At 42.2% G+C, this 20,550-nt stretch overlaps 2 protein-coding genes across 2 annotated transcripts; one reads left to right on the top strand and one right to left on the bottom strand.

Annotated features, from left to right (window-relative positions):
- The first annotated feature begins 3,815 nt into the window (after nt 1-3,815).
- On the top strand, nt 3,816-15,651 carry LOC116612029 (protein dispatched homolog 3). Its single transcript, XM_032372667.2, has 11 exons — nt 3,816-5,058; nt 7,214-7,646; nt 7,959-8,157; nt 9,430-10,204; nt 10,380-10,501; nt 11,037-11,263; nt 11,516-11,836; nt 12,034-12,115; nt 12,288-12,470; nt 12,835-13,007; nt 14,048-15,651. Exons 1-11 carry the CDS (start codon nt 4,028-4,030, stop codon nt 14,408-14,410), a joined length of 3,909 nt encoding a protein of 1,302 aa, XP_032228558.1. The 5' UTR covers nt 3,816-4,027; the 3' UTR covers nt 14,411-15,651.
- Nucleotides 15,652-15,816: 165 nt separating this feature from the next.
- On the bottom strand, nt 15,817-17,496 carry LOC5504357 (histamine H2 receptor). Its single transcript, XM_001625217.3, has one exon. The coding sequence runs from the start codon at nt 16,913-16,915 to the stop codon at nt 15,971-15,973; it is 945 nt and encodes a 314-aa protein (XP_001625267.2). The 5' UTR covers nt 16,916-17,496; the 3' UTR covers nt 15,817-15,970.
- Between the last annotated feature and the right edge of the window lie 3,054 nt (nt 17,497-20,550).

A 20,550-nucleotide genomic window follows, 5' to 3' on the forward strand; every position in this document is an offset into this window, starting at 1 on the left:
CCCACTCCTTGAGCATATCGTAAGGCCCCTCTTTATCTCCCCAGGGCGGGACCTGCCCATAGTCGCCACAACACACTACCTGACACGGCCGCGTGGCAAGATACAAAAGGATGGCGCGTAGCACTTTAGTCTGTACCTTACAGCACTCGTCAATGATGATTACTTCTGAGAGACGGTCGAGTTTGTGCCCCAGCTCGGAAGGTCTCCACTCCTCTATCGGCTTCTCCGCTGGTATGCAGAGGTAGTGGTGGTAGGTTTGAGCCTTCACCGCGAGGCGCGGGTTGTTGCGATGGTCGTGGGCGAGGTCGTTCTCGGGGGTGAGCACCACAACGTTGCGACCGCGGAACATGCTCACTGCCCACTCGGTCTTCCCCGATCCTCCTTGGCCGGCTAGATACATCTTTGCAAAGGTTGCGGCCACTAGATCGCACGGCAGACTCGGCGCAGTGCTTGGCTCCTTGGCCAAGCTCCCCGACTTCTTCGGACCCCGCTTCGGGTCGCCACTCGTACCCAGGCTTCTTGTGGCGCCACTCTCCATACCTCGGATTTCGCTCCACGAGCTTCACACCACTGGGCACCGCCTTTGCGTATATGGCATCTGTGCACACTCGGAGGGCGTCTTCGCGAGGGATCCGCCTCAACATCCGCCTCAACACGCTATGTTTGTGTACGCCAAGACGAAGGCCCTGATATGGTACCATTGTGAGCGTCGGACACTGTCTTTGTATTGGATCAGATGAGCCCCGTCGGCATGCTCGAAGTTAAGTAAGTGGTCGGTGCCCGCAAGGAGGTTTGTCAGATACGCGGCTTTTTCACGGTCGCGGACTACGATCGAGGACTCGTCGCCATGGCAAGCGCACTTGCCTACGAAACGGACAGCGAGATTTCGACCCTCAGGGTACTGCGAGTCTTCGCCGCCGGTGCGGCACGCGATCGAGTGGGGGAACTTGATGGAGCCCTTTTTTCCGACGCTATACAACACCTCCCTCGCCGTGGCCATGACGAGGTCACCCGAGTCTAACAGGTCCTTGAGCTCTGGCGTGGTGATCCAGCCCTCGTTTTGTTCCAAGTGCTGCCCTACCCTCCCGGAAGTGTAGGGGTGGCAGGCCTCAGAGAGCTTCCACTCGGTCAGCTGAATGGCCCCGGTTAGTCGAAGAACCTCGCTCAAGGGCCGTCCCATGGGTGATCATCAGGGAACCATTGAGGATCATATCCTGTCTCGTCTGTAAACGCCCTGTCGATAGCCGCTCCCTCCTGTCCCGATCGGTACAGTTTGCCTTCGTGCGTGACTATAACGCGCCCGCACATCCAGATCCTAGTGCTTCTGGGGATCGCCCTGCTTATAAAGCGAATGAGCACCCCTCGCACTTTTGCTTCGCGCGCTTTTGTGGCGGCACTGGTAGCGCGAAGCGCTGCCTTCTCCTGACATAACGAACGAATCTCCCCCTCAGCCTCGGAGTCTAGGCCGTGGACGCTCGTGATCGCGGGTGGTTCGGTCGGGAGCTCCGCCCAGGCGTGGTTATTGTGGCGAGGGATAGTGACCCTCGCCTTAGTCTTGTACTTCCCCGAGTCCCACAGAACGTTACCCAGGGCGTCCAAGGCTAATAGCTTTACCTCGAACTTCTTTTCCATCTCAAAGAGGTCTTCTTTGGTGCATCCCGTAGTGGCCAGCTTCTTGTCATATCGCTCGAGGATCCTGCCTCGTGTCTTGGTTAGACCAAGGGAGCACGAGGTGCCGCGATTCCTCAAGAAGTCGGCAACATAACTCACAACACAGTTAGCGAAGGTGTCACCCCCCTCTCGCTCAAACATTGGCCCAGGCTCACCATTTTGCTCAGGTAAAGGGCGAAGCTCGTATCTCACGTAGACGATTTACTCTCGTCCTTTCTCCCAAATACCCGCATCGATGCCTTCCAGGGCGCCGACTGCGATTTGGTCCCCTCTTTTGACTAACGACCCACCAATCTTGTGCTCCGAGCGCCCTTCCTCCTCCGTGATTGGCGCCAATGGCTCTGCGGGGGCCTTACCAACGACCGTGAAGAGTCGTAACGGTGGTCGGGGTCTACCATCTCGAGCACCAGTGGCAGCACTGCGTTTGCCCTCAGAGACTCTCGCTCGTGCGAGACCCACCACACCGAGCCGTCGTCATTAATATCAGGCCCCCGCATAACCGGCTTTAGAGCAATGACACCTGATCCACCAAGATCTCGTATCACCTGGTAAACACCGGCGCTTATGTCTTGGCCCCGAAGAGTGGCATCCACGCTTGGGAACCGAAGATGGGCGCCGCCTACGAAGAGAGAATAGTACTCCTCGGGTTCTAAGCCCTCTGGGCCCTCTTGCCGCCGTTCCAGCAGCAATGGGTCGAACTCGCGCCAGACTTCCTCTGACCGCGAGCTCGCCGGCATGAGCGGCTTAAGCAGCTTGCGCTTGGCATCCTCGGGGATGCCCTCGTCCATGATGTTCTGGACCAGCCCTGCCAGTACGGCGGGCGCCTCTTTGTCAGGCATTCTATTGAGAATCTTCTCTATGTAAGCGTCCATGTTTGGGTATACCTTGTGCCACCCAGTCTCTAATTGCCTGTATCGCAGCCCTGCGGTATAAGACAGGACTGGTATTTGGGTATGCCTTGTGCCACCCAGTCTCTAATTGCCCGTATCGCAGCCCTGCGGTATCAGACAGGACGGGTATTTGGGTATGCCTTGTGCCACTCAGTCTCTAATTGCCCGTATCGCAGCCGGCGGGACGAGTGTTTGGGTATGCCTTGTGCCACCCAGTCTCTAACTGCCCGTATCGCGGACTGCGATATCAGACAGGACGAGTGCGAACCATTCCCGAGCGCGCCTCTCGATGCCACGCATCCTCTGCCCTTCACGATTCACTCCGCAGGGGCGGCACAACCTCCGACTACGTCCCTATGCCGCAGATCCTGCATGGCACGGGGAGCGGGCTGCCCTTACGGAGCCTTTGGAAGTGCACCTTGCAGTAGGTGTCCATGCACCTCTGGCCGCACGTGTTTGCATGGCCGACCTTTAGCCACCCGCAGTAATCTTTTCCGCACTTCATCCTTCGAACGCCCGGTATACCACAGGACAGACGGGGGTCTAATTGCAAGGTTCCCACTCGTTTCTATGAAAGGCCCCAGTCCCGCCACCCTACGGAGTGTCGATAGACAGCGGATTAATGATTGCTAATTATTTATCTGCGCGAAGTGGTCCCGACGCAGATTAGTAATCGCTAATTATTAATCTACGCGAAGTGGTCCCGACGTAGATTGATAATTAGCAATTATTAATCTACGCGAAACGCGTTTCGGTTTCTATGAAATTCCAAAGTCCCCCCCTAGATGATCTTGAAACCTTTCGTGTTCGATAAAATTGGAATCTTCATTGTTTGAAAACGTTAATGATGTATTTTGCTATATTTCAAGCGGTCGAGCGGTCAACTGTATTTTATTATACCTTTTTTATTCCTCATAGAACTCATACATAAGTCTTCTTAGCAGCCGCTTTTAGTGTCACAGGGGGAAGGCGTGCGTGACACTGAGGGCGTGTTTTTTCCCTATCATTCTGGAATGGGAATGGTTGGTAGAAAATGTTCAGAATGGCATTCGAGTCATTCTGCTAAAAGTAGCGGGATAAACGAACGCGCGCTTTTTCTATTCTAATCATTCTCATTCCGGAATCATACGAGTAAAAAAAAAAAAACGCGCCCTAAAAGCGGCTGCTAGACAACATTGCTCAGACTAGGCATTGGTCTCATACCCAACGCCACTTCCGGTCCACTATATTTATGATTTGTCACGTGACTTGCATAATAACAACAAAGTGCTTGTTCAGCCATGTTTGTTCGTGAACATGGTTCCCGTGTTTTTCCACAGAAAACACTTTTGTGGCCGTAAAACCGACAACTTCACACTTAAACAATTGCTGTGACGCAAGTTGACTAAGTTTTGTGATGAATAGAGCCCAGAGAAGAATAATTTGAAGCGGCAAATTGACTTCTTTTTATTGACAACCACGCAACTATGCCGCAAGGAGCTGGGCATTCCCGACAAAAAAGCGATGACTTCAAGGGATCTTTCGGACGGGATGAGGCTTGTGAGGATCATCTTGAGACATTTGAACTATCAGAGACTTTACTGGGTCGACATTCTGTGACTTTTCGAAAGCCATCCTTTCGCTGTCTCCAAGGGGCCCGCGCTGTGGCGAAGAAAATTCGCCATTTGACCTGGAGACCCGTGTTGTTCTGTACAACCCGCACAATCCCTTCTGTATTACTTCTAGCCGTTGCGATCGTAATTCCTATTGTCCTAGGAGTAGTGACTTTACTAATGTACACACCAAAGGTGGATATGTCGTTAGAATCGTTCTCAATTCCTAACCATGTTGCATCAAGGCATCAAGACGCTTTCACGGTTGCTAAAAGATATTCGTACTCTTGGAAGCAAACTATGAGAAAGAAACGCGCCGCAGAACCATGGCCACTGCCAGAATCCGAAAACCCAGAGCCTACTTCCAAGCCAGACTTTACTCAGACTAATGCGAAGTGGACCATTGATTTGGTTTACTTAGCGAAAGGGAAAGGCGAGCTCAACATGTTCACGAAGAAAAGACTCCGCGCTATTCATAAACTCGAGCAAAATATCATGCGGCAAGAAGGAATGCAAGATTTCTGTTGGAAATGGAATTATGCTAAACTTGATCCTATTTTAGTGCAAAGATACAACGCTTGCACTCCTCCTTTATCTCTCGTGGATTTCTTTTTCCCTACGTATGGTTTTTTTGACGGCCAAGGCGATGATAGTAAACTTACGGACGAATCGATCGGACGGACATTAAAATTTCTCTTGAGCAGGCAATTTACATACTGGTTTGTGGATGGAAACTTCTCAGTATTGAACCAAAAGAGTTCTTTTCTACGAGCGCAAATCAAGTTTGGTTACCCACTGAAAGGGTATCCGAAGAAATCAAGCAGAAGTCTTTTTGTGGAACAGCACAAAAAATTCATCAACTACATGAAGAAATTTATTCAATTTCTGGATACACAGTCCACTGAGTAAGTATGATATTATATCTTGATATCTCGAATTGATGCCCCAAAATTAAGAGGATGATATATTCGTCAACCCTTGATGGAACTATTCGTTATATTTATATCCATTGCTTTTAGTTTGTTTTCCAATATTAAGAACTTCAAGGTTGTATCTACCTTTTATCACAAAATTCTTCTATCCTATAATAGATGATGTTATAAACTATGTATGAGTTTCGCCATGAATTTATTTGAGAAAATAATGAAATTGGACCTATGGGTGGTACAGTGAAGCTAAAATACTAACCACAAGAAAATACTTAAAATTGGTATTTTAAGTCTTTTCTGTTGAGTGTCAGTTCATCAGCCAAGCGTATGAATGTTGTTTACAATCCTCTAATTAAATATTACGTAACTATACCTAACTATAGGCTCTGTAACGCGAAATTTTTTTTGTTACAACTTGTCTCACCAAAAAAAATTGTAAGTCACACAAAGAGCTTTCTTTTTTTCTTGCGACTGAGAAAAAAAGTTGCAAAGGGATTGACAAGTTGAAATAGATAAGAATATATAATGTAATGGGGCATTATTCAACTCAGCTTTCTTTTCCCATATTTTCACCTTTCTTTTAACTTGGATTAATTCAGCTGTTTTTTTATTTGCTTCATTCTTGATCCCCACACCTTGAACATTCAGTAATGCACACACCTCTTTCTTTTTATTTTGATGAATCCCTTAAATTTGCTAGCTCAATTTAAGTATATGCACACTAAATCTCTTGTCAGTTACATATTTTCCTCTTAGGGTATTTCAAACCGATATTGCGATAGAGGCCAAGTATTTAACTTAAGACACATATCAGACAACAGGATTTAATTTGTCAAGCAAAATATCCTAGCCAACAGACAGTGTAGACATTTCTTTCAGCAAAATATATTAAGGTGCATTAGTTTGCTTTCCAAAAGGCTTGATTTCCATCTCGTCTTTTGTCAGTGATGAGGCTATCTTCATTTATTTGTACTATGCACTGTGGCATGATTTTTATCTTATCAAGCTTTGAGACTTCCTATAGCATTTTCAGCATTTCTGAAGGACTCTGTCTGACATCCAACATCCTGTTGGTTTGTTTAATTAGTCTTTGTTTTCTCTGGGGTGAGGTAGGAGGGGTACTTGGTTATTTTGCCCATGTCTTGCTAGGGTTTTTTATATTTTATCTTTGCTGTCTCCTGTTACTCACCCTGAATAACCCCTAAACTATAAATGAATCATGTTATAGGATTTTAAGATATATTGGTCGTACTGTTGGGGACCTACTTTTTGTCTTATCATTATTTTTTTATGCTGCATTAATTTTTTGTTCAAATTTATGATTTAAGCCACCTTTCTAGATGAATAAATTTTTAAAGAAATAACCACCTTTTTAAAATTTATGCTGCCACCCAAAGTCGAATGGAAATAACAATTATTTTAAATGCAGCAGCTTTGTTCAATTTTTTTGGTAGAGTGGTGCTTCTAGTGTTCTATCATTGTTTAGAGATTTAAACTTCTAGTGTTCTATCATTGTTTAGAGATCTAATAGCTATTATGACTGTGAAATGGCTTCATGTCACAGCATACCTCAAAACTTAAAGTCTTGATTATTAACGTTGTTAAATTAAAATGGTAAGAGTGTGTTCCTTGTAGCAAGGCTAGTAGGAGATAGCAGACACCCATCTTGTACAGTATGTTCCCACTAAGTTGATTGTCTGAGAATTGGCTATTCCCATTTGTCTGTTTTGTAAAAGCTGTTCAGGGTAGCTGCATAGTTTTGAATATGGTGGTAAAGAGTTAATAGACTGTTGTATCATGCAAAAAGAATGACAACACTAAAAATAACCAAACTATGCCTTCAATTTGTTCTCTTCAAATTTTATTCTGGGTTCTTTCCATTGTAATAGGGAATTTCTATTTTTCAAGCATTTGCTCTCAATATTTGAAGCCATACTTAGGAACCATTCATTCTTTACCAAAAAATGGGTTGAGAGATAAGGTGGGGATTGAAAACCTTTGGAAATGAAGAATGCATTTATTATTGCCAATTGGTACCTTTGTGGTGTTGTCTATATTAAACTTGATCACAAGTATTTAAGTTTATTTATGTTTTGTTTGTCTTTACTAAGGCTTTCTTTTGTGTTTTTAGTGAAGTGAGTATCCTGTATGGGGGACCTGAGGTTTATGACCACCTTGTTGATGAAGCCCTCTGGAAAGATGTCGATCTTGCCAAGTACACCCTCACCCTTATCATCCTACTGATGTTCATACTCACGTCCTGTTCCTTCTTACTCACCTTCTTCGGCATTCTAAGCATCCTAGCCTCCCTTCCACTGGCATGCTTCTTCTTCCGAGTTGTGTTTGGTGTCCCTACTTTCAGCATTCTCAGTGCAACCTCTTTGTTTGTTATCATTGGTATTGGTGTAGATGATGTGTTTGTGTTTATTAACACGTTTCATCATGCGGAGAATGCAAAGGATATTGTGACCAGGTTAAAGCACACAATATCCACTGCTGCTGGTGCCACTTTCTTTACTTCCTTCACAACTGCAGCTGCCTTTGGGGCAAACTGTTTTTCGAAGGTATGTATTTCGGTTTTGTTTTCCATGGGTGTGTCTAGGTTTTTGCTAATACATAGGATTTACACACTGAAGAAGTTGTGTCCTTCTGTTATTTATCCTTCACACAAGGGGAGATTCACCCACCCCACCCTCGTAAAAAAATTGGGACATGCACCCCATTAGCCTTTTTCACACTTGGTAAGCAAAAAGGAAGGTTCAAAATATCTCCATTGAGTGTTGCCGTATATCCTTGCATTGAGGGAGAGTTTAGTTCTATATTGCATTTAAGAGACAGGTGATTATCAGAGAGTTAATAACCATCGCCTTTTCCAGATTCCAGCGATCCATGACTTTGGTCTCTTTATGATGCTGATTGTCATTAGTTGCTGGCTGACAGTGGTACTGATAATACCACCTACCCTATACCTGTGGTACCGCTATGTTGCCAGGCTTGAGACCCTGCTCTGGAATCTCTTGTTCAGCTGGCTCCAGGCATCTTGCTGCAAAACCTCCGCAGCACCACAACTACCAGGTACTATGGTGTGTCCAGGCTCTAGGCTCTGGTCATAGGTGCTTAATTAACGATAGTGGAAAGGTTCGTAAGAATTCTTTTAAGCTATATTCGATAGCTTATATTCGGGTAGCTTGTTATTGGTCTCTGCTGAATGGGGGTATTGAAAGATTGCCACATAATCACTCTTATCTTTACATAGCTTTAGCAGCAAACAACTCTGCTAAGAGATTCGCTTCAGTCTGTGTGCTTTAAGAAGCTATTGGGCCAACATAATTCATTGTAGAGATTTCATGTTTAAAGCATTGTCTTAGTTGATAACTTTAGATGAATATTTTGTCTGCGATTTTCAAGAGTCCTTCAAGTTATAAACTGTTATGTAATGAAGGTCGGGTAACAAAAGGTCATACGACTTTGAAAATCTTTTCTTTTGAACAAAACAACCAATCAAAATTTGCAGACACGATTTTGGTGCGAGTTAGGTGCTGATTGATACTCTGTGGTTGAACTGGCTTCAATTGGTTACCCTGTGGTCCAATAGCTTGTATGTAAACACCACTTGTTTTGTCAGTTTTTGGGGGGCGCATCATAAGGTATTAACAAATCACTAAATGTAGATACAGTATATGGTCGTATTCTATGTTTATTCAACTTTAAAACGATATATTATTTGCCTGACACAATTCATTCTACGAGAACCGACGATGACCCTTTCCACTATCCTTTAAGGGACCCTAAAACAATATCTGTTGTTTCCATCTATTGCTTTTGTACTTGTTGCTTGTTTATGTCTGATGTAGTTATCATGTATGAATTCCCTCATGGTATGCTGGAATTTCACTAGCAAAGGAGATTGGGGCGTAAGATCTTATGTATAGCACAGATGTAGTGGAAACAGTGAAGGAAGAAAAATAAATTGTTTTGTCTTTTAATGCTACACTTATTTTTCTGCTTGTATCTTTGTAAGCAGCTCCACTTCCTCCCCTGTGGGTCAACCCAACAAAATTGTGAACCATCCACATGCAGCAAATTGTGTTTTTAAACAATGCTTTAATATTTTTGATACTGTGCATACATAAAATAACAAGCCGCCATCATAATATCCAGCATTTCGCAGTAAAAAAGTACCCAACTTAAGAACTCTTGTCTATGACTCTTTGTTCAGGTAATAAATACAAAAAGCCCAAATAGTCGTTATTTGTGAACCAGAAGAATGAATACAATACACCACTCTTTGTTGAGGGTTATTGTTGTAACGTGACATTTATTAATGCACTTATTTTATTCTTTCAGTGGACATCCAGCATTTTTTGTCAGGCGAAAGTGAAGCTCCATCATCACCAGCATTAGATATTGAGAATACAGCCATAGATGCTGTCACTGGCTCAAGGATGCAAGTTTCTTTCCCTGAACAAGAAGACATCCCCCTGAACGACTCTCTAGATGACCGGACTAGCTTGAACTCTGACATGCTGTGTCTATCTGATGACTTGATAAACGACAATGACTCCGCCCCACTGTTGTCCACCTGTTCTACTGTTGCCACTCAACTAAACTTGGGTGCAGCTCACCAAACCAATGCTTCTCGAAACTGTATGCTAAGACTGCAGTTAGGCTTGTATCATCTTGCTCGGTTTGTGTACCGTATTAGGTATGTATTACTGGTCATATACTTAGCAATACTTGGGAGCTCGGCTTACTTGAACACGAAGATCACCTCGTCAGAGAAGCCCCCAGCATTCTTTAAGGAGGGTTCAAACCTTCAGCAGCTGCTAGACTTGAAGTATAACATGAGTGGCGATAACTATGACTGCAAAATCTGTGACGATATTGTCCAGGATGCATCTAATTACATCATCTCTCGGCCAACAAAGCCTGCTACCATTAACTCTAACGCACTACCCCCCGACATTCCCACAAAGGCAAGTTCTAACAATCTGCAGCCGGACGAACCTACGACTGCTGCTGCTTTGAAAGGGACTCTGAGCTCTCATGTAGCTGGAAATAAGACAACTTCTGCTGTACCAGGTTCATCAAGGAAAAGTCGGGTTATTGGCTCCATTAAAACGTAAGTCTCTGATAGCTAAATCAGTGTTTATAACTGAAGGTATTCTTCTTTTAACATCCCCATCTCCCAAGCTATTTTTCAATCATTCCAATAATTTTACGTATGATGTTTTGTAGCTATGTCTAATGGAATGATACCGAGTGTTTATAATTACAAGGCTTTATTTGACACCCAGGACTAAAAGGCCAGCAACACAAAAAGCTCTGACGACACTTCCACCCACCTATACAACCTTAAACCCCGCCACGGATCAGACATCTGCCCAGCCCACAACCACACATGTCTCCACTATCTTAGGTGAGTTGCTTGACATACCACGCATGTCTCCACTGTCTTAGGTAAGTTGCTTGACATACTTGTAGGTTGTTTCATGAGCCTTATTCTCTTTGGGGAGCCAACATTTTGTTATTGCATTGACAAGTCTCGATATGCCTGATCACCATGATATCCTCTGTCTTGGTTTATAGGATAACGAGAGAAATAGAAACTGTACAAAGGAGAGTAAAATCGCTTGGTCTCCTCTTTTTAAAACTAAAAAAAACACTTGTACTAATGATGATGGTGGTGGTCATGGCAATTGACATGATTATGTTGGCCGATGATTATGCTGATGTTGATGGGTGATGGTGATGTTGATGATAATGATGTTTTCCGTGATGGTGATGTTCATGATAATGATGATTATGATGGGGTGATGTTGATGATAATGATGATTATGATGGGGTGATGTTGATGATAATGATGATTGTGATGGTGATGTTGATGATAATGATTGTGACGGTGATGGCGATGATAATATCTTGATATAATGACGTTTTTGCCTTGTTCTCAGCTACCACGCCTTTCCACACCTCCGCCTCGCGTTTTGAGGGGAATGACGTTAATGATGCCATGAATGAATCATCAGTCATGCCCACGTTTGACCCTTGTCTTGGGACTTCTTGTGATAAGGTTGCAGAGAAGCCTATCCTGGATTCCATGGCGATAGTCTATGTGGTCTTTGGGATAGAAGACATTGATAGAAGTAACGTGGACAAAGAACATGTGCTTTCTAGTAAGGTGTGTATACTTGCGAGAGACTCTTTCATCTTTTATGTAACTACATTAATACATTTGTATACATTTATTATGGCAAACTTGCCCTCAGAAATTGTAAAAGTGTTTTGGCTCTCCCCCACTCCTGGAGACACAAAAGATATACGAAAAAACAATAGAAAGTAAAATGGTTATGATAAAACTGCTAAATACTAGTTAGAAAACTTCCACAGGGTAAAGACATTAAAAGAGTCTTGGTGTTTGTTCTACTTTTAGGGTGATGTAGTGATGGACGCCTTGTTTACCAGGTTCATCCTAGAGCATCGGTCACAGTTTGTTAAGCACATGTGCCGCATATGCAAGGCTTTCTCGAACAACAAGGAGCTGGTGCGTGAAGCAGGGGCAAATTGCTTCCCCGAGTGGTTATCAAACATCCTTATGTCCAACCGGTACAATATGTTCGAAGAGTGTCGCGATCTACATAAGCATCAGACCCTGGCAGGACGCTCCCACGCGGGCATGTACTATAAAAACACCAACCGGCCCGTCTACCATAACTCTACAAGAGCATACTGGCTGGCTATGGCCTTCGAGACGGTAGGTACACTACAAAAAGAACAAAAGTTGGTGTATAACTCTAGCAAATCTTACCGGCAGGCGATGGTCAAAATGTCGTAATCTTACCTCACGCTTTTTTATTTGCGTTTCTGACGAGAAGGGACACTCTCAGTGATATTGTGGTGTCATGGTAGTTTGTATGAAATTGATTGTCATTATAGACTCTTTTCCTCTAGACAACCAATAAAGGAAGCTCGTCTAAAGTGGTTTTGCAGCAGTACCACAAGTGGAACGCTTTTCTTAAGGAGCAAGTGCAAGGTATATTGCTAAAGTAAATAAGATATTCAGAGAAGCACTAATTTAGGTTAGGCTATAATCATGACAAGCTTCCTCCCCCCCCCCCCCCCCCCCCCCCCTGCGCTTCGAAACCAGTCATCTTTATTCGCAGTAAAGTACCTCTTCGTTAATTGTATATTCATGATTGCTTCAGACATTCCTGAGCTCCAGTCGGCGTTCCACACGTCTGAAGACTGGGTCCATATGTTCATGGAGGTCGTGGCTGTCAATGGCGCCATTTACGGCATTGTGTTCTCGTTGATTCTCTGTATGGTTGCCGTGGTGATATTTACGGGGCATATATTGCTTTCAATCATTGTCATGTTGACCATATTAGGTAAGACTACTTACTGTTCTATTTGCAACTTTTGTAAGATTTTCCCTGAGTTTGATTCGAACGTTTCAAACTAGAATTAATATTTTATATTAAATCCCTTAGAAATGTGTTGCCGTGTTTCTCAGGTGTTCTTTGCCACGTATATCATATTATCCCTTAAGGGAAATGTGTGGCTGTGTTTCTAAGGAGTTCTTTGCCACGTATATCATATTATCCCTTAAGGGAAATGTGTGGCTGTGTTTCTGAGGAGTACTTTGCCTGGTATATCAAATCCCTTATGAGAAATGTGTGGCTGTGTTTCTCAGATGTTTTTTTGCCGGGTATATCATATCCCTCATGAGAAATGTGTGGCTGTGTTTCCCAGGAGTACTTTGCCTCGTGGTGGGCGTCTTCTACTTGGTGGGATGGCATCTAGGTGCAGTGGAAGCCATCTCTCTATCCATCCTCGTGGGCACGTCCGTGGATTACTGCGTGCATCTCATCGATGGCTACATCATAGCAGGCCGCTTTATACCAGACTCCGGCCTCTCGAATAAGGTAAGGTTCTTCCTTCGTTTTTTACTAGACTCACGGCGCTGTCATCGTGTTCCTTTTAAACCAGACCCCGGCCTCCCAAATCAGGTTCTTCTATGGCTTTCACATAATATGAGACTTAGGTCTAAAAAGGTACGACTACCAACTGTTCGCTTTATACCGCTTCCTTCTATTGAGTTGACGACCATTATCTTATAACTTTGAGTTGAAAGCTCTAGTTGTTCATTTCGAGACGTCTTCTGCAAACATCTTTTAGTAAAAAAAAAAACATTTTTCATGCGTGTTTTGCCTATAGAAAGCCTCGAGACAAAATAAGGAAAACGAAAATCACTCTAATATGGCTTCTTTCACGTGCATAGCTAGGATATGTTATTCTATTCAAGAATTCAAAACTCACTTTTAAAATGTGACACGTTCGGCACAGAGGCGACTGTTCAGTCTACCAACCCGTGGCCTAGTACTAATCCTAACTAAAAGCAAACGTAGCAAGTTTTAAACTGCTGCAGCTGTCAAATAAAAGCTTTTCAACTTTGCAATATATTGTTGTTGTTGTTGTTGTTGTTTTTGGTTCAAGAATAAAGGTTTTTTTTTATTTGTTGTTGCGTCCACATCTATATGACGTTGATACGTGCATACATGGGTGCTTAAAAATACGGGGTGCTCCTTCTTTTTCCCATGTTGCAGGAGTATATGTTCACCATTTCCACTCACTAAGGAATATATGTTCACCATCTCCACTCACTAAGGAGTATATGTTTACCATTTCCACTCACTAAAGAGTATATGTTTACCATTTCCACTCACTAAGGAGTATATGTTTACCATTTCCACTCACTAAAGAGTATATGTTTACCATTTCCACTCACTAAGGAGTATATGTTTACCATTTCCACTCACTAAGGAGTATATGTTTACCATTTCCACTCACTTAGGGGTATATGTTTACCATTTCCACTCACTAGTTAGCTCACAGAGTCATTTCATTTCATCATTCGTTACACACATATAATTGATCCTTTGACACCATTCCTGTTTTGTTACAGGAGGTGCGACGATGGCGTGCGTCTGCGGCGATCTCGCATATTGGTTCGTCCATCCTCAGCTCCGCCGTCACCACTATCGTGGCCGCCGTGCCGCTCTGCCTAACAACCATTCAAATCTTTGCCAAGTTCGGCCAGATCCTCGCCATTAACACGGCAGTCTCGATTCTGTACACTCTGACCTTCTGCATCGCGCTTATAGCCCTTATCGCGCCAGCTAGATTTATTAGAAGCCTGAAGTCGCGTCTGTTTGCCGTTCTGGGTGTGGCGCTGTTCGGTGGCATGTCTTTACTGTTGATGTATATAGCAAGTCTAATGGGTGCTGTTATTCAGGGACCGGACGGCAATCCTCTTTATAATGTCTGAATTAAAGGATACTCACAAGAGGTCTTTCACAAATTCTTGGAATTAACCTTTACAAAATTCCAAGAATTTGTGATTTTTATCTAAAAGGAACTATGAAATCTTGAAAGAGGTTATCTTTCAAGTCATCCCAACTCTTTCGAATGTGGCATATTGGAACAGCACTTTTTAGCATAGTAAATATTATCTAAAATAGAAAGCTGACAGAGTGAGGCAAGTGTGGTAGATATATAAGCTGGAAAACGATCTTTTTATTTTGTCTTTTTCAGTTAAACGGCATTTGTCTGGCTTTTTGTCGGGGTCATGTGGGTTGTGCCGTACCGCACAAACCAGACTCCAAAGCTAGGAATTGGCCCGATAGTGTTAGGTTAGGTAAACATATAAATGTAATATGCATATTGCCTGCACAAACCAGACTCCAAAGCTAGGAATTGGCCCGATAGTGTTAGGTTCGGTAAACATATAAATGTAATATGCATATTGCCTGCACAAACCAGACTCCAAAGCTAGGAATTGGCAGGGTAGTGTTAGGTTAGGTAAACATATAAATGTAATATGCATATTGCCTGCACAAACCAGACTCCAAAGCTAGGAATTGGCCCGATGGTGTTAGGTTAGGTAAAGATATAAATGTAATATGCATATTGCCTGCACAAACCAGACTCCAAAGCTAGGAATTGGCACGGTAGTGTTAGCTTAGGTAAACATATAAATGTAATATGCATATTGCCTGCACAAACCAGACCCCAAAGCTAGGAATTGGCAGGGTAGTGTTAGGTTAGGTAAACATATAAATGTAATATGCATATTGCCTGCACAAAGCAGACTCCAAAGCTAGGAATTGGCCCGATAGTGTTAGGTTCGGTAAAGATATAAATGTAATATGCATATTGCCTGCACAAACCAGACTCCAAAGCTAGGAATTGGCACGGTAGTGTTAGCTTAGGTAAACATATAAATGTAATATGCATATTGCCTGCACAAACCAGACCCCAAAGCTAGGAATTGGCAGGGTAGTGTTAGGTTAGGTAAACATATAAATGTAATATGCATATTGCCTGCACAAAGCAGACTCCAAAGCTAGGAATTGGCCCGATAGTGTTAGGTTCGGTAAACATATAAATGTAATATGCATATTGCCTGCACAAACCAGACTCCAAAGCTAGGAATTGGCCCTATAGGGTTCGGTTAGGTAAACATATAAATGTAATATGCATATTAAAATAAAGAAAATATGAAAATGATTTTTTTTTCTCAACGGTAACTGCGTTTAAATTTCAGTTCTTGCTTTTCTAGGTAAATCATGTTATGTTTAAAATCCGTATAGCCTTCTTAGCATTAAAGCTTATTTATCTTTGCTATAAGTGAAAAAAAGTTGCCCAAAACCAATACACCTTGAAGATTTTTTAGCAAGATTTTTTTATAGTGACGGATTCCAGGGTGGGTGTGATGGAACAAACCCGTTTATAGGACATATGTCATCGTCTTATAGACAGACAATTGAGTGTTTAGGAACTGAACAACTATTTGGATTCAGGATCCTATACTGGACGAGTGACCTGTTCAAGCAGGGCGCACACCTGTATATTTTCGAAACAGTTGTTTGTACTTTTCTCTAAAAGTCGGATTCAGCGCCACGTAGATCGGTGGATTGATAGCAGAACTAAGATTACTAAGAAAAGGATAGATAGTGTATACAATTCGGGGCATTGCATATCGTTGAAGCCAATAATCTATGGTTTCCACCGCAATAATGGGGGTCCAGCAAAGGACAAAGGCGATAATAACAACGAGAAGATTCTTCGTGATTTTAATCTCCGTTGCACTCGCACTCGACTGCGATAATTGCGCGTTGTGATGACGAACTTTGATCAAAATTTTGGCGTAGCAAAAGCTGATTACTGCGGAAGGGATTCCAATCATGATCCAAGTTCCTACAACAGGAAATAACCAGACGTCCAATCTGTAAAAGCAAAACGCCTTGGCTGGATGGAAAACATAATCACTGCCGTCCGCGATGAGCAGGAATGGCGCCGCTAGAGATAGGCACCACGCCATAAGCAGGGCAGCAAAGGTTTTCTGTTTGCTAAAGACGTTATTGTATTTGGTAGGTTTGATGATTCGGTAGTAACGATTTAAAGAAGCCAAAGCCAAAATCTGTATTGAAGCAGTTGACAGGGTGATACAAACGCTTGCTTGGTATTGACATACCAAGTGCGAAAAGGGGAACCGCGGAGACGCGAAAACCGCTACCCCCACTGGAAGGTTATTCAGTGTGTTGAAGGCAAAATCTGACAGTGCAAGCGACGCGAGGATTATATTCGTTGAATTCCATAAGGAGCGGTTCTTGTAGATGATTAAAAGTGTCAGGAGATTTCCCACACAGGCAATGACACTTAGAATCGTCCAGATTAAAGTGACCACCAATACCTCGGTGTTAGATCTGTTGCTGTAATCTAAAGCCATAAGCTGAAGCTGCCGCTCTATTATTATCAGTGTTGAATTCATCAGTTTCAATACTTGTTCACAGCAAGTAAAAGTGTTAACCAAACTTTGTAACACAAACCTCCAATCACCTGCCTGGGGCCCCTTATTTCCTCGGCGTTTCGTGTTGTCTTTATAAACCAATGAGAGAAACCGAAGATTGTCTGCCACATTTACCGACTAACGATTTTCATAATTGTCAAACGAAAAAACAAATAATAGTTATGATCCATAAAGCTTACAGCTGAGGGACCATCATTCAATTACATGCCTTGTACCCTAGTATAAACAGGGAACAGTAAGGAATACATATTTTCCTCAAATTCTTCTTTTTAAAAACGTTAGAATATTAGTGCGCATATTTTTTCATATTTTGCAAATGCCACGATATTAAAATGTAAGGGAAATAAAATGTTAGCACTGAACAAATACCAATGTGAAAATAATTTTAAAAAGAAGGGCTCTACTTAGATTAGCTGTCACGAGCGATAAAGAAACGCGGTAGTTTCGTCATTATGTGCTTGCTTATAATTAAAACAAAATATAACTGATAATACAATAACCCTAATCCTAATCTGTTCCATTCGTGCAGAGCTCAAGAGCCCCCACCCCCTCCCCCACAAAAAATGTAAGAGTTGCAAAAGCTATAACAGTAAAAAGACGGTGTTAGGGTGTCAGCTGCTAGTTAGAAGATTGCTTCAAATGGCATAAGGGGGAGAGGGGCAGGTCCCCAGTGCCCCTCCCATTTCCTGCTACGGCCTTATTGACCAAATTTTAAAAGAGAGACGGAAACTAGCAGAACCCCTAATCACGAAGGTGTATATCTTTTTTGGTCATCCGCCGGGTAAACGACTGAACATAGAAATTCAAAGTTATTTCAACCTGCATGGCTAGATTATAAAAGTGTAATTGGTGAATTTTATTTGAATGATAAGTTAAGGCCTCTCGCGGGTAACTGTTTTAAAAAATTCGTTTTAAATTGAAACCCGTTTAGTAGCATGCGATCGATCGTTTTTCAATGATAATTTTTTTCAGCCCACCATACAACTTTCCAACATGTTCTGCGGTACCTGTATGTATAAAAACGTCTAATTTTCGGTTGTACCTGAGCCGTTTTTATTTTTGGAGCATTTTAAGGCAGAAAATGTTTTTTTACGGTTGTAACGGGGGAAAAATTAATTTTGCAAAATGCACACGTTTTATAATATGTTCATATACAGATATATTTAGATATTGGCATTGAAATACCAATGAAGTATTAAAAATATAATTACAAAAATGACAGATAATACAAATCCCAAGGATGCTATTATGAACACAATTTAAGTTCACATTTTAGAACGCATCATTGTAATACAAATATATTTTGCTTCTATCTGACCTGGACATGTTCTCATAACTGGTGAAAAGTTAGGTTATGAACTTCTGATAAAATAGGTACTTATAAAACAAAAAGAGTGTATTGCCCTTCCAGGTTCATTTCTTGTTACCTATGCTATCGTGTAGAGTCAAAAATTTTTTTAATAATAATAATAATAATAATAATAATAATAATAATAATAATAATAATAATAATAATAATAATAATAATAATAATAATAATAATAAAAATGGCGAGTATTATAAAAACGTAAATGCTTAAAGTATCCGTGCATTTGGTCGTCGTTTCACCATCATGACGAAATCACCGTGGGAAATAATATATTGCTTATGACGGCTATTCTTGTTGAAGCGCATTTTGAAAACGCATTCACATTACCATTCTAAAATATTTTTTCCGCCTTATTTTTATAAGCGTATCTTTTAAACTTAACAACCAATGTTGTACAATTATTTCAACGTTGATTACAAAGGAACAAAGCAGTTAAAGACACTGCGGGGTTTACTAGTATGTCACAACCCCGCTTTACCAGGGCACACAACAAATAGCGGAATAGCAATATCTACGCCACCAGCTTGCACGCGGTAACTATTATTTGTTCTACCTTTCGACAATTATGTACATATTCGTTAGTCGGTAAATGCTGCAAACAATCGGTGTGGTTTCCTCGATTGTTTAAAAAACAAGGCGAAAGATCGTGAAAAGACAGAGATTTAAGGCAGGTGATTGTGAAGTAAGAGGTAAGAAGTGTTACAAGCTCGCACGACACTTCCATTGTCAGTGATCAACTATTAAAACAGATGAATCTAACACTGACAATAATAGAGCGGCAGCTTCAGCTTATGGCGCTGGAAAACAGAAAACGATCTAACACCGAGGTATTGATGGTCACTTTAATCTGGACGATTATAAGTGTCATTGCCTGTGTGGGAAATCTCCTGACACTTTTAATCATCTACAAGAACCGCTCCTTATGGAATTCAACGAATATAATCCTCGCTTCACTTGCACTGTCAGATTTTGCCTTTAACACACTGAATAACCTTCCAGTGGGCGCACCAACCCGCGCCTCTCCGCGGTTCCCGTTTTCGCACTTGGTATGTCAATACCAAGCATGCGTTTGTATCACCCTGTCAACTGCTTCAATACAGATTTTGGCTTTGGCTTCTTTAAATCGTTACTACCGAATCATCAAACCTACCAAATACAATAACGTCTTTAGCAAACGGAAAACCTTTGCTGCTCTACTTATGGCGTGGTGCCTATCTCTAGCGGCGCCATTCCTGCTCATCGCGGACGGCAGTGATTACGTTTTCCATCCAGCCAAGGCGTTTTGCTTTTACAGATTGGACGTTTGGTTATTACCTGTTGTAGGAACTTGGATCATGATTGGAATCCCTTCCGCAGTTATCAGCTTCTGCTACGCCAAAATTTTGATCAAAGTTCGTCATCACAACGCGCAATTATCGCAGTCGAGTGTGAGTGCAATGGAGATTAAAATTACGAAGAATCTTCTCGTTGTTATTATCGCCTTTGTCCTTTGCTGGACCCCCATTATTGCGGTGGAAACCATAGACTATTGGCTTCAACGATATGCAATGCCTCGAATAATATATACTATCTATCGTTTTCTTAGTAATCTTAGTTTTGCTATCAATCCGCCGATCTACGTGGCACTGAATCCGACTTTTAGAGAAAAGTACAAACAACTGTTTCGAAAATATACAGGTGTGCGTCCTGCTTGAACAGGTCACTCGTCCAGTAAAGGATCCTGAATCCAAAGCGTTCTTTGGCTGTTTTCCGCTATAAGATCGCCACCAAAATTTCCCTTATATGTTAATTACTCATAAGCGCCGTGGTGCGTTTTCGTGTCCAAGGCTAGGTGCTTGTGTAGGGGGAGGGGGGGGGGGGGGGTACGGCGCTTATTTCAAACTCCGTTTTACCTATAATAAAAAAGGTACATTTTTCACAAGTTGTTAAACAGGTGAACGTACAAAGAAAAAAGCAGACAAGCTTGCCAAGTAGTAAAGTAGTAGTGACAGGTTTCGTTGCTTCCTTTTTAGTCAACTTACTGTTCGAGTGCAAAACGTTTAGGCGAGGCGCTTGTGAAGTCCCAATGAAGACGAATTTGGCAGAGTCAAATACCAGTTTTTGTGGACTTTATTATTAATCTGGTTCATTTATCAAATATAATATGTTCTATGCTAGAAGAATCTTCATTATCAAAAATCACCTATTTCCCATTATCCCCGATTTTTTTTACAGTCCTTTGATATAC

The sequence above is a fragment of the Nematostella vectensis genome, chromosome 3, assembly GCF_932526225.1.
Source record: "Nematostella vectensis chromosome 3, jaNemVect1.1, whole genome shotgun sequence".
Lineage (NCBI taxonomy): Eukaryota > Metazoa > Cnidaria > Anthozoa > Actiniaria > Edwardsiidae > Nematostella > Nematostella vectensis.

Coding starts and splice junctions, on each gene's coding strand:
- LOC116612029 (XM_032372667.2), top strand. CDS start 4,028: ATGCCGCAAGGAGCTGGGCATTCCCGACAAAAAAGCGATGACTTCAAG. Junction 11,264..11,515: donor AACATGTGCTTTCTAGTAAG/GTGTGTATACTT, acceptor TTCTACTTTTAG/GGTGATGTAGTGATGGACGC. Junction 13,008..14,047: donor ACTCCGGCCTCTCGAATAAG/GTAAGGTTCTTC, acceptor GTTTTGTTACAG/GAGGTGCGACGATGGCGTGC.
- LOC5504357 (XM_001625217.3), bottom strand. CDS start 16,915: ATGAATTCAACACTGATAATAATAGAGCGGCAGCTTCAGCTTATGGCT.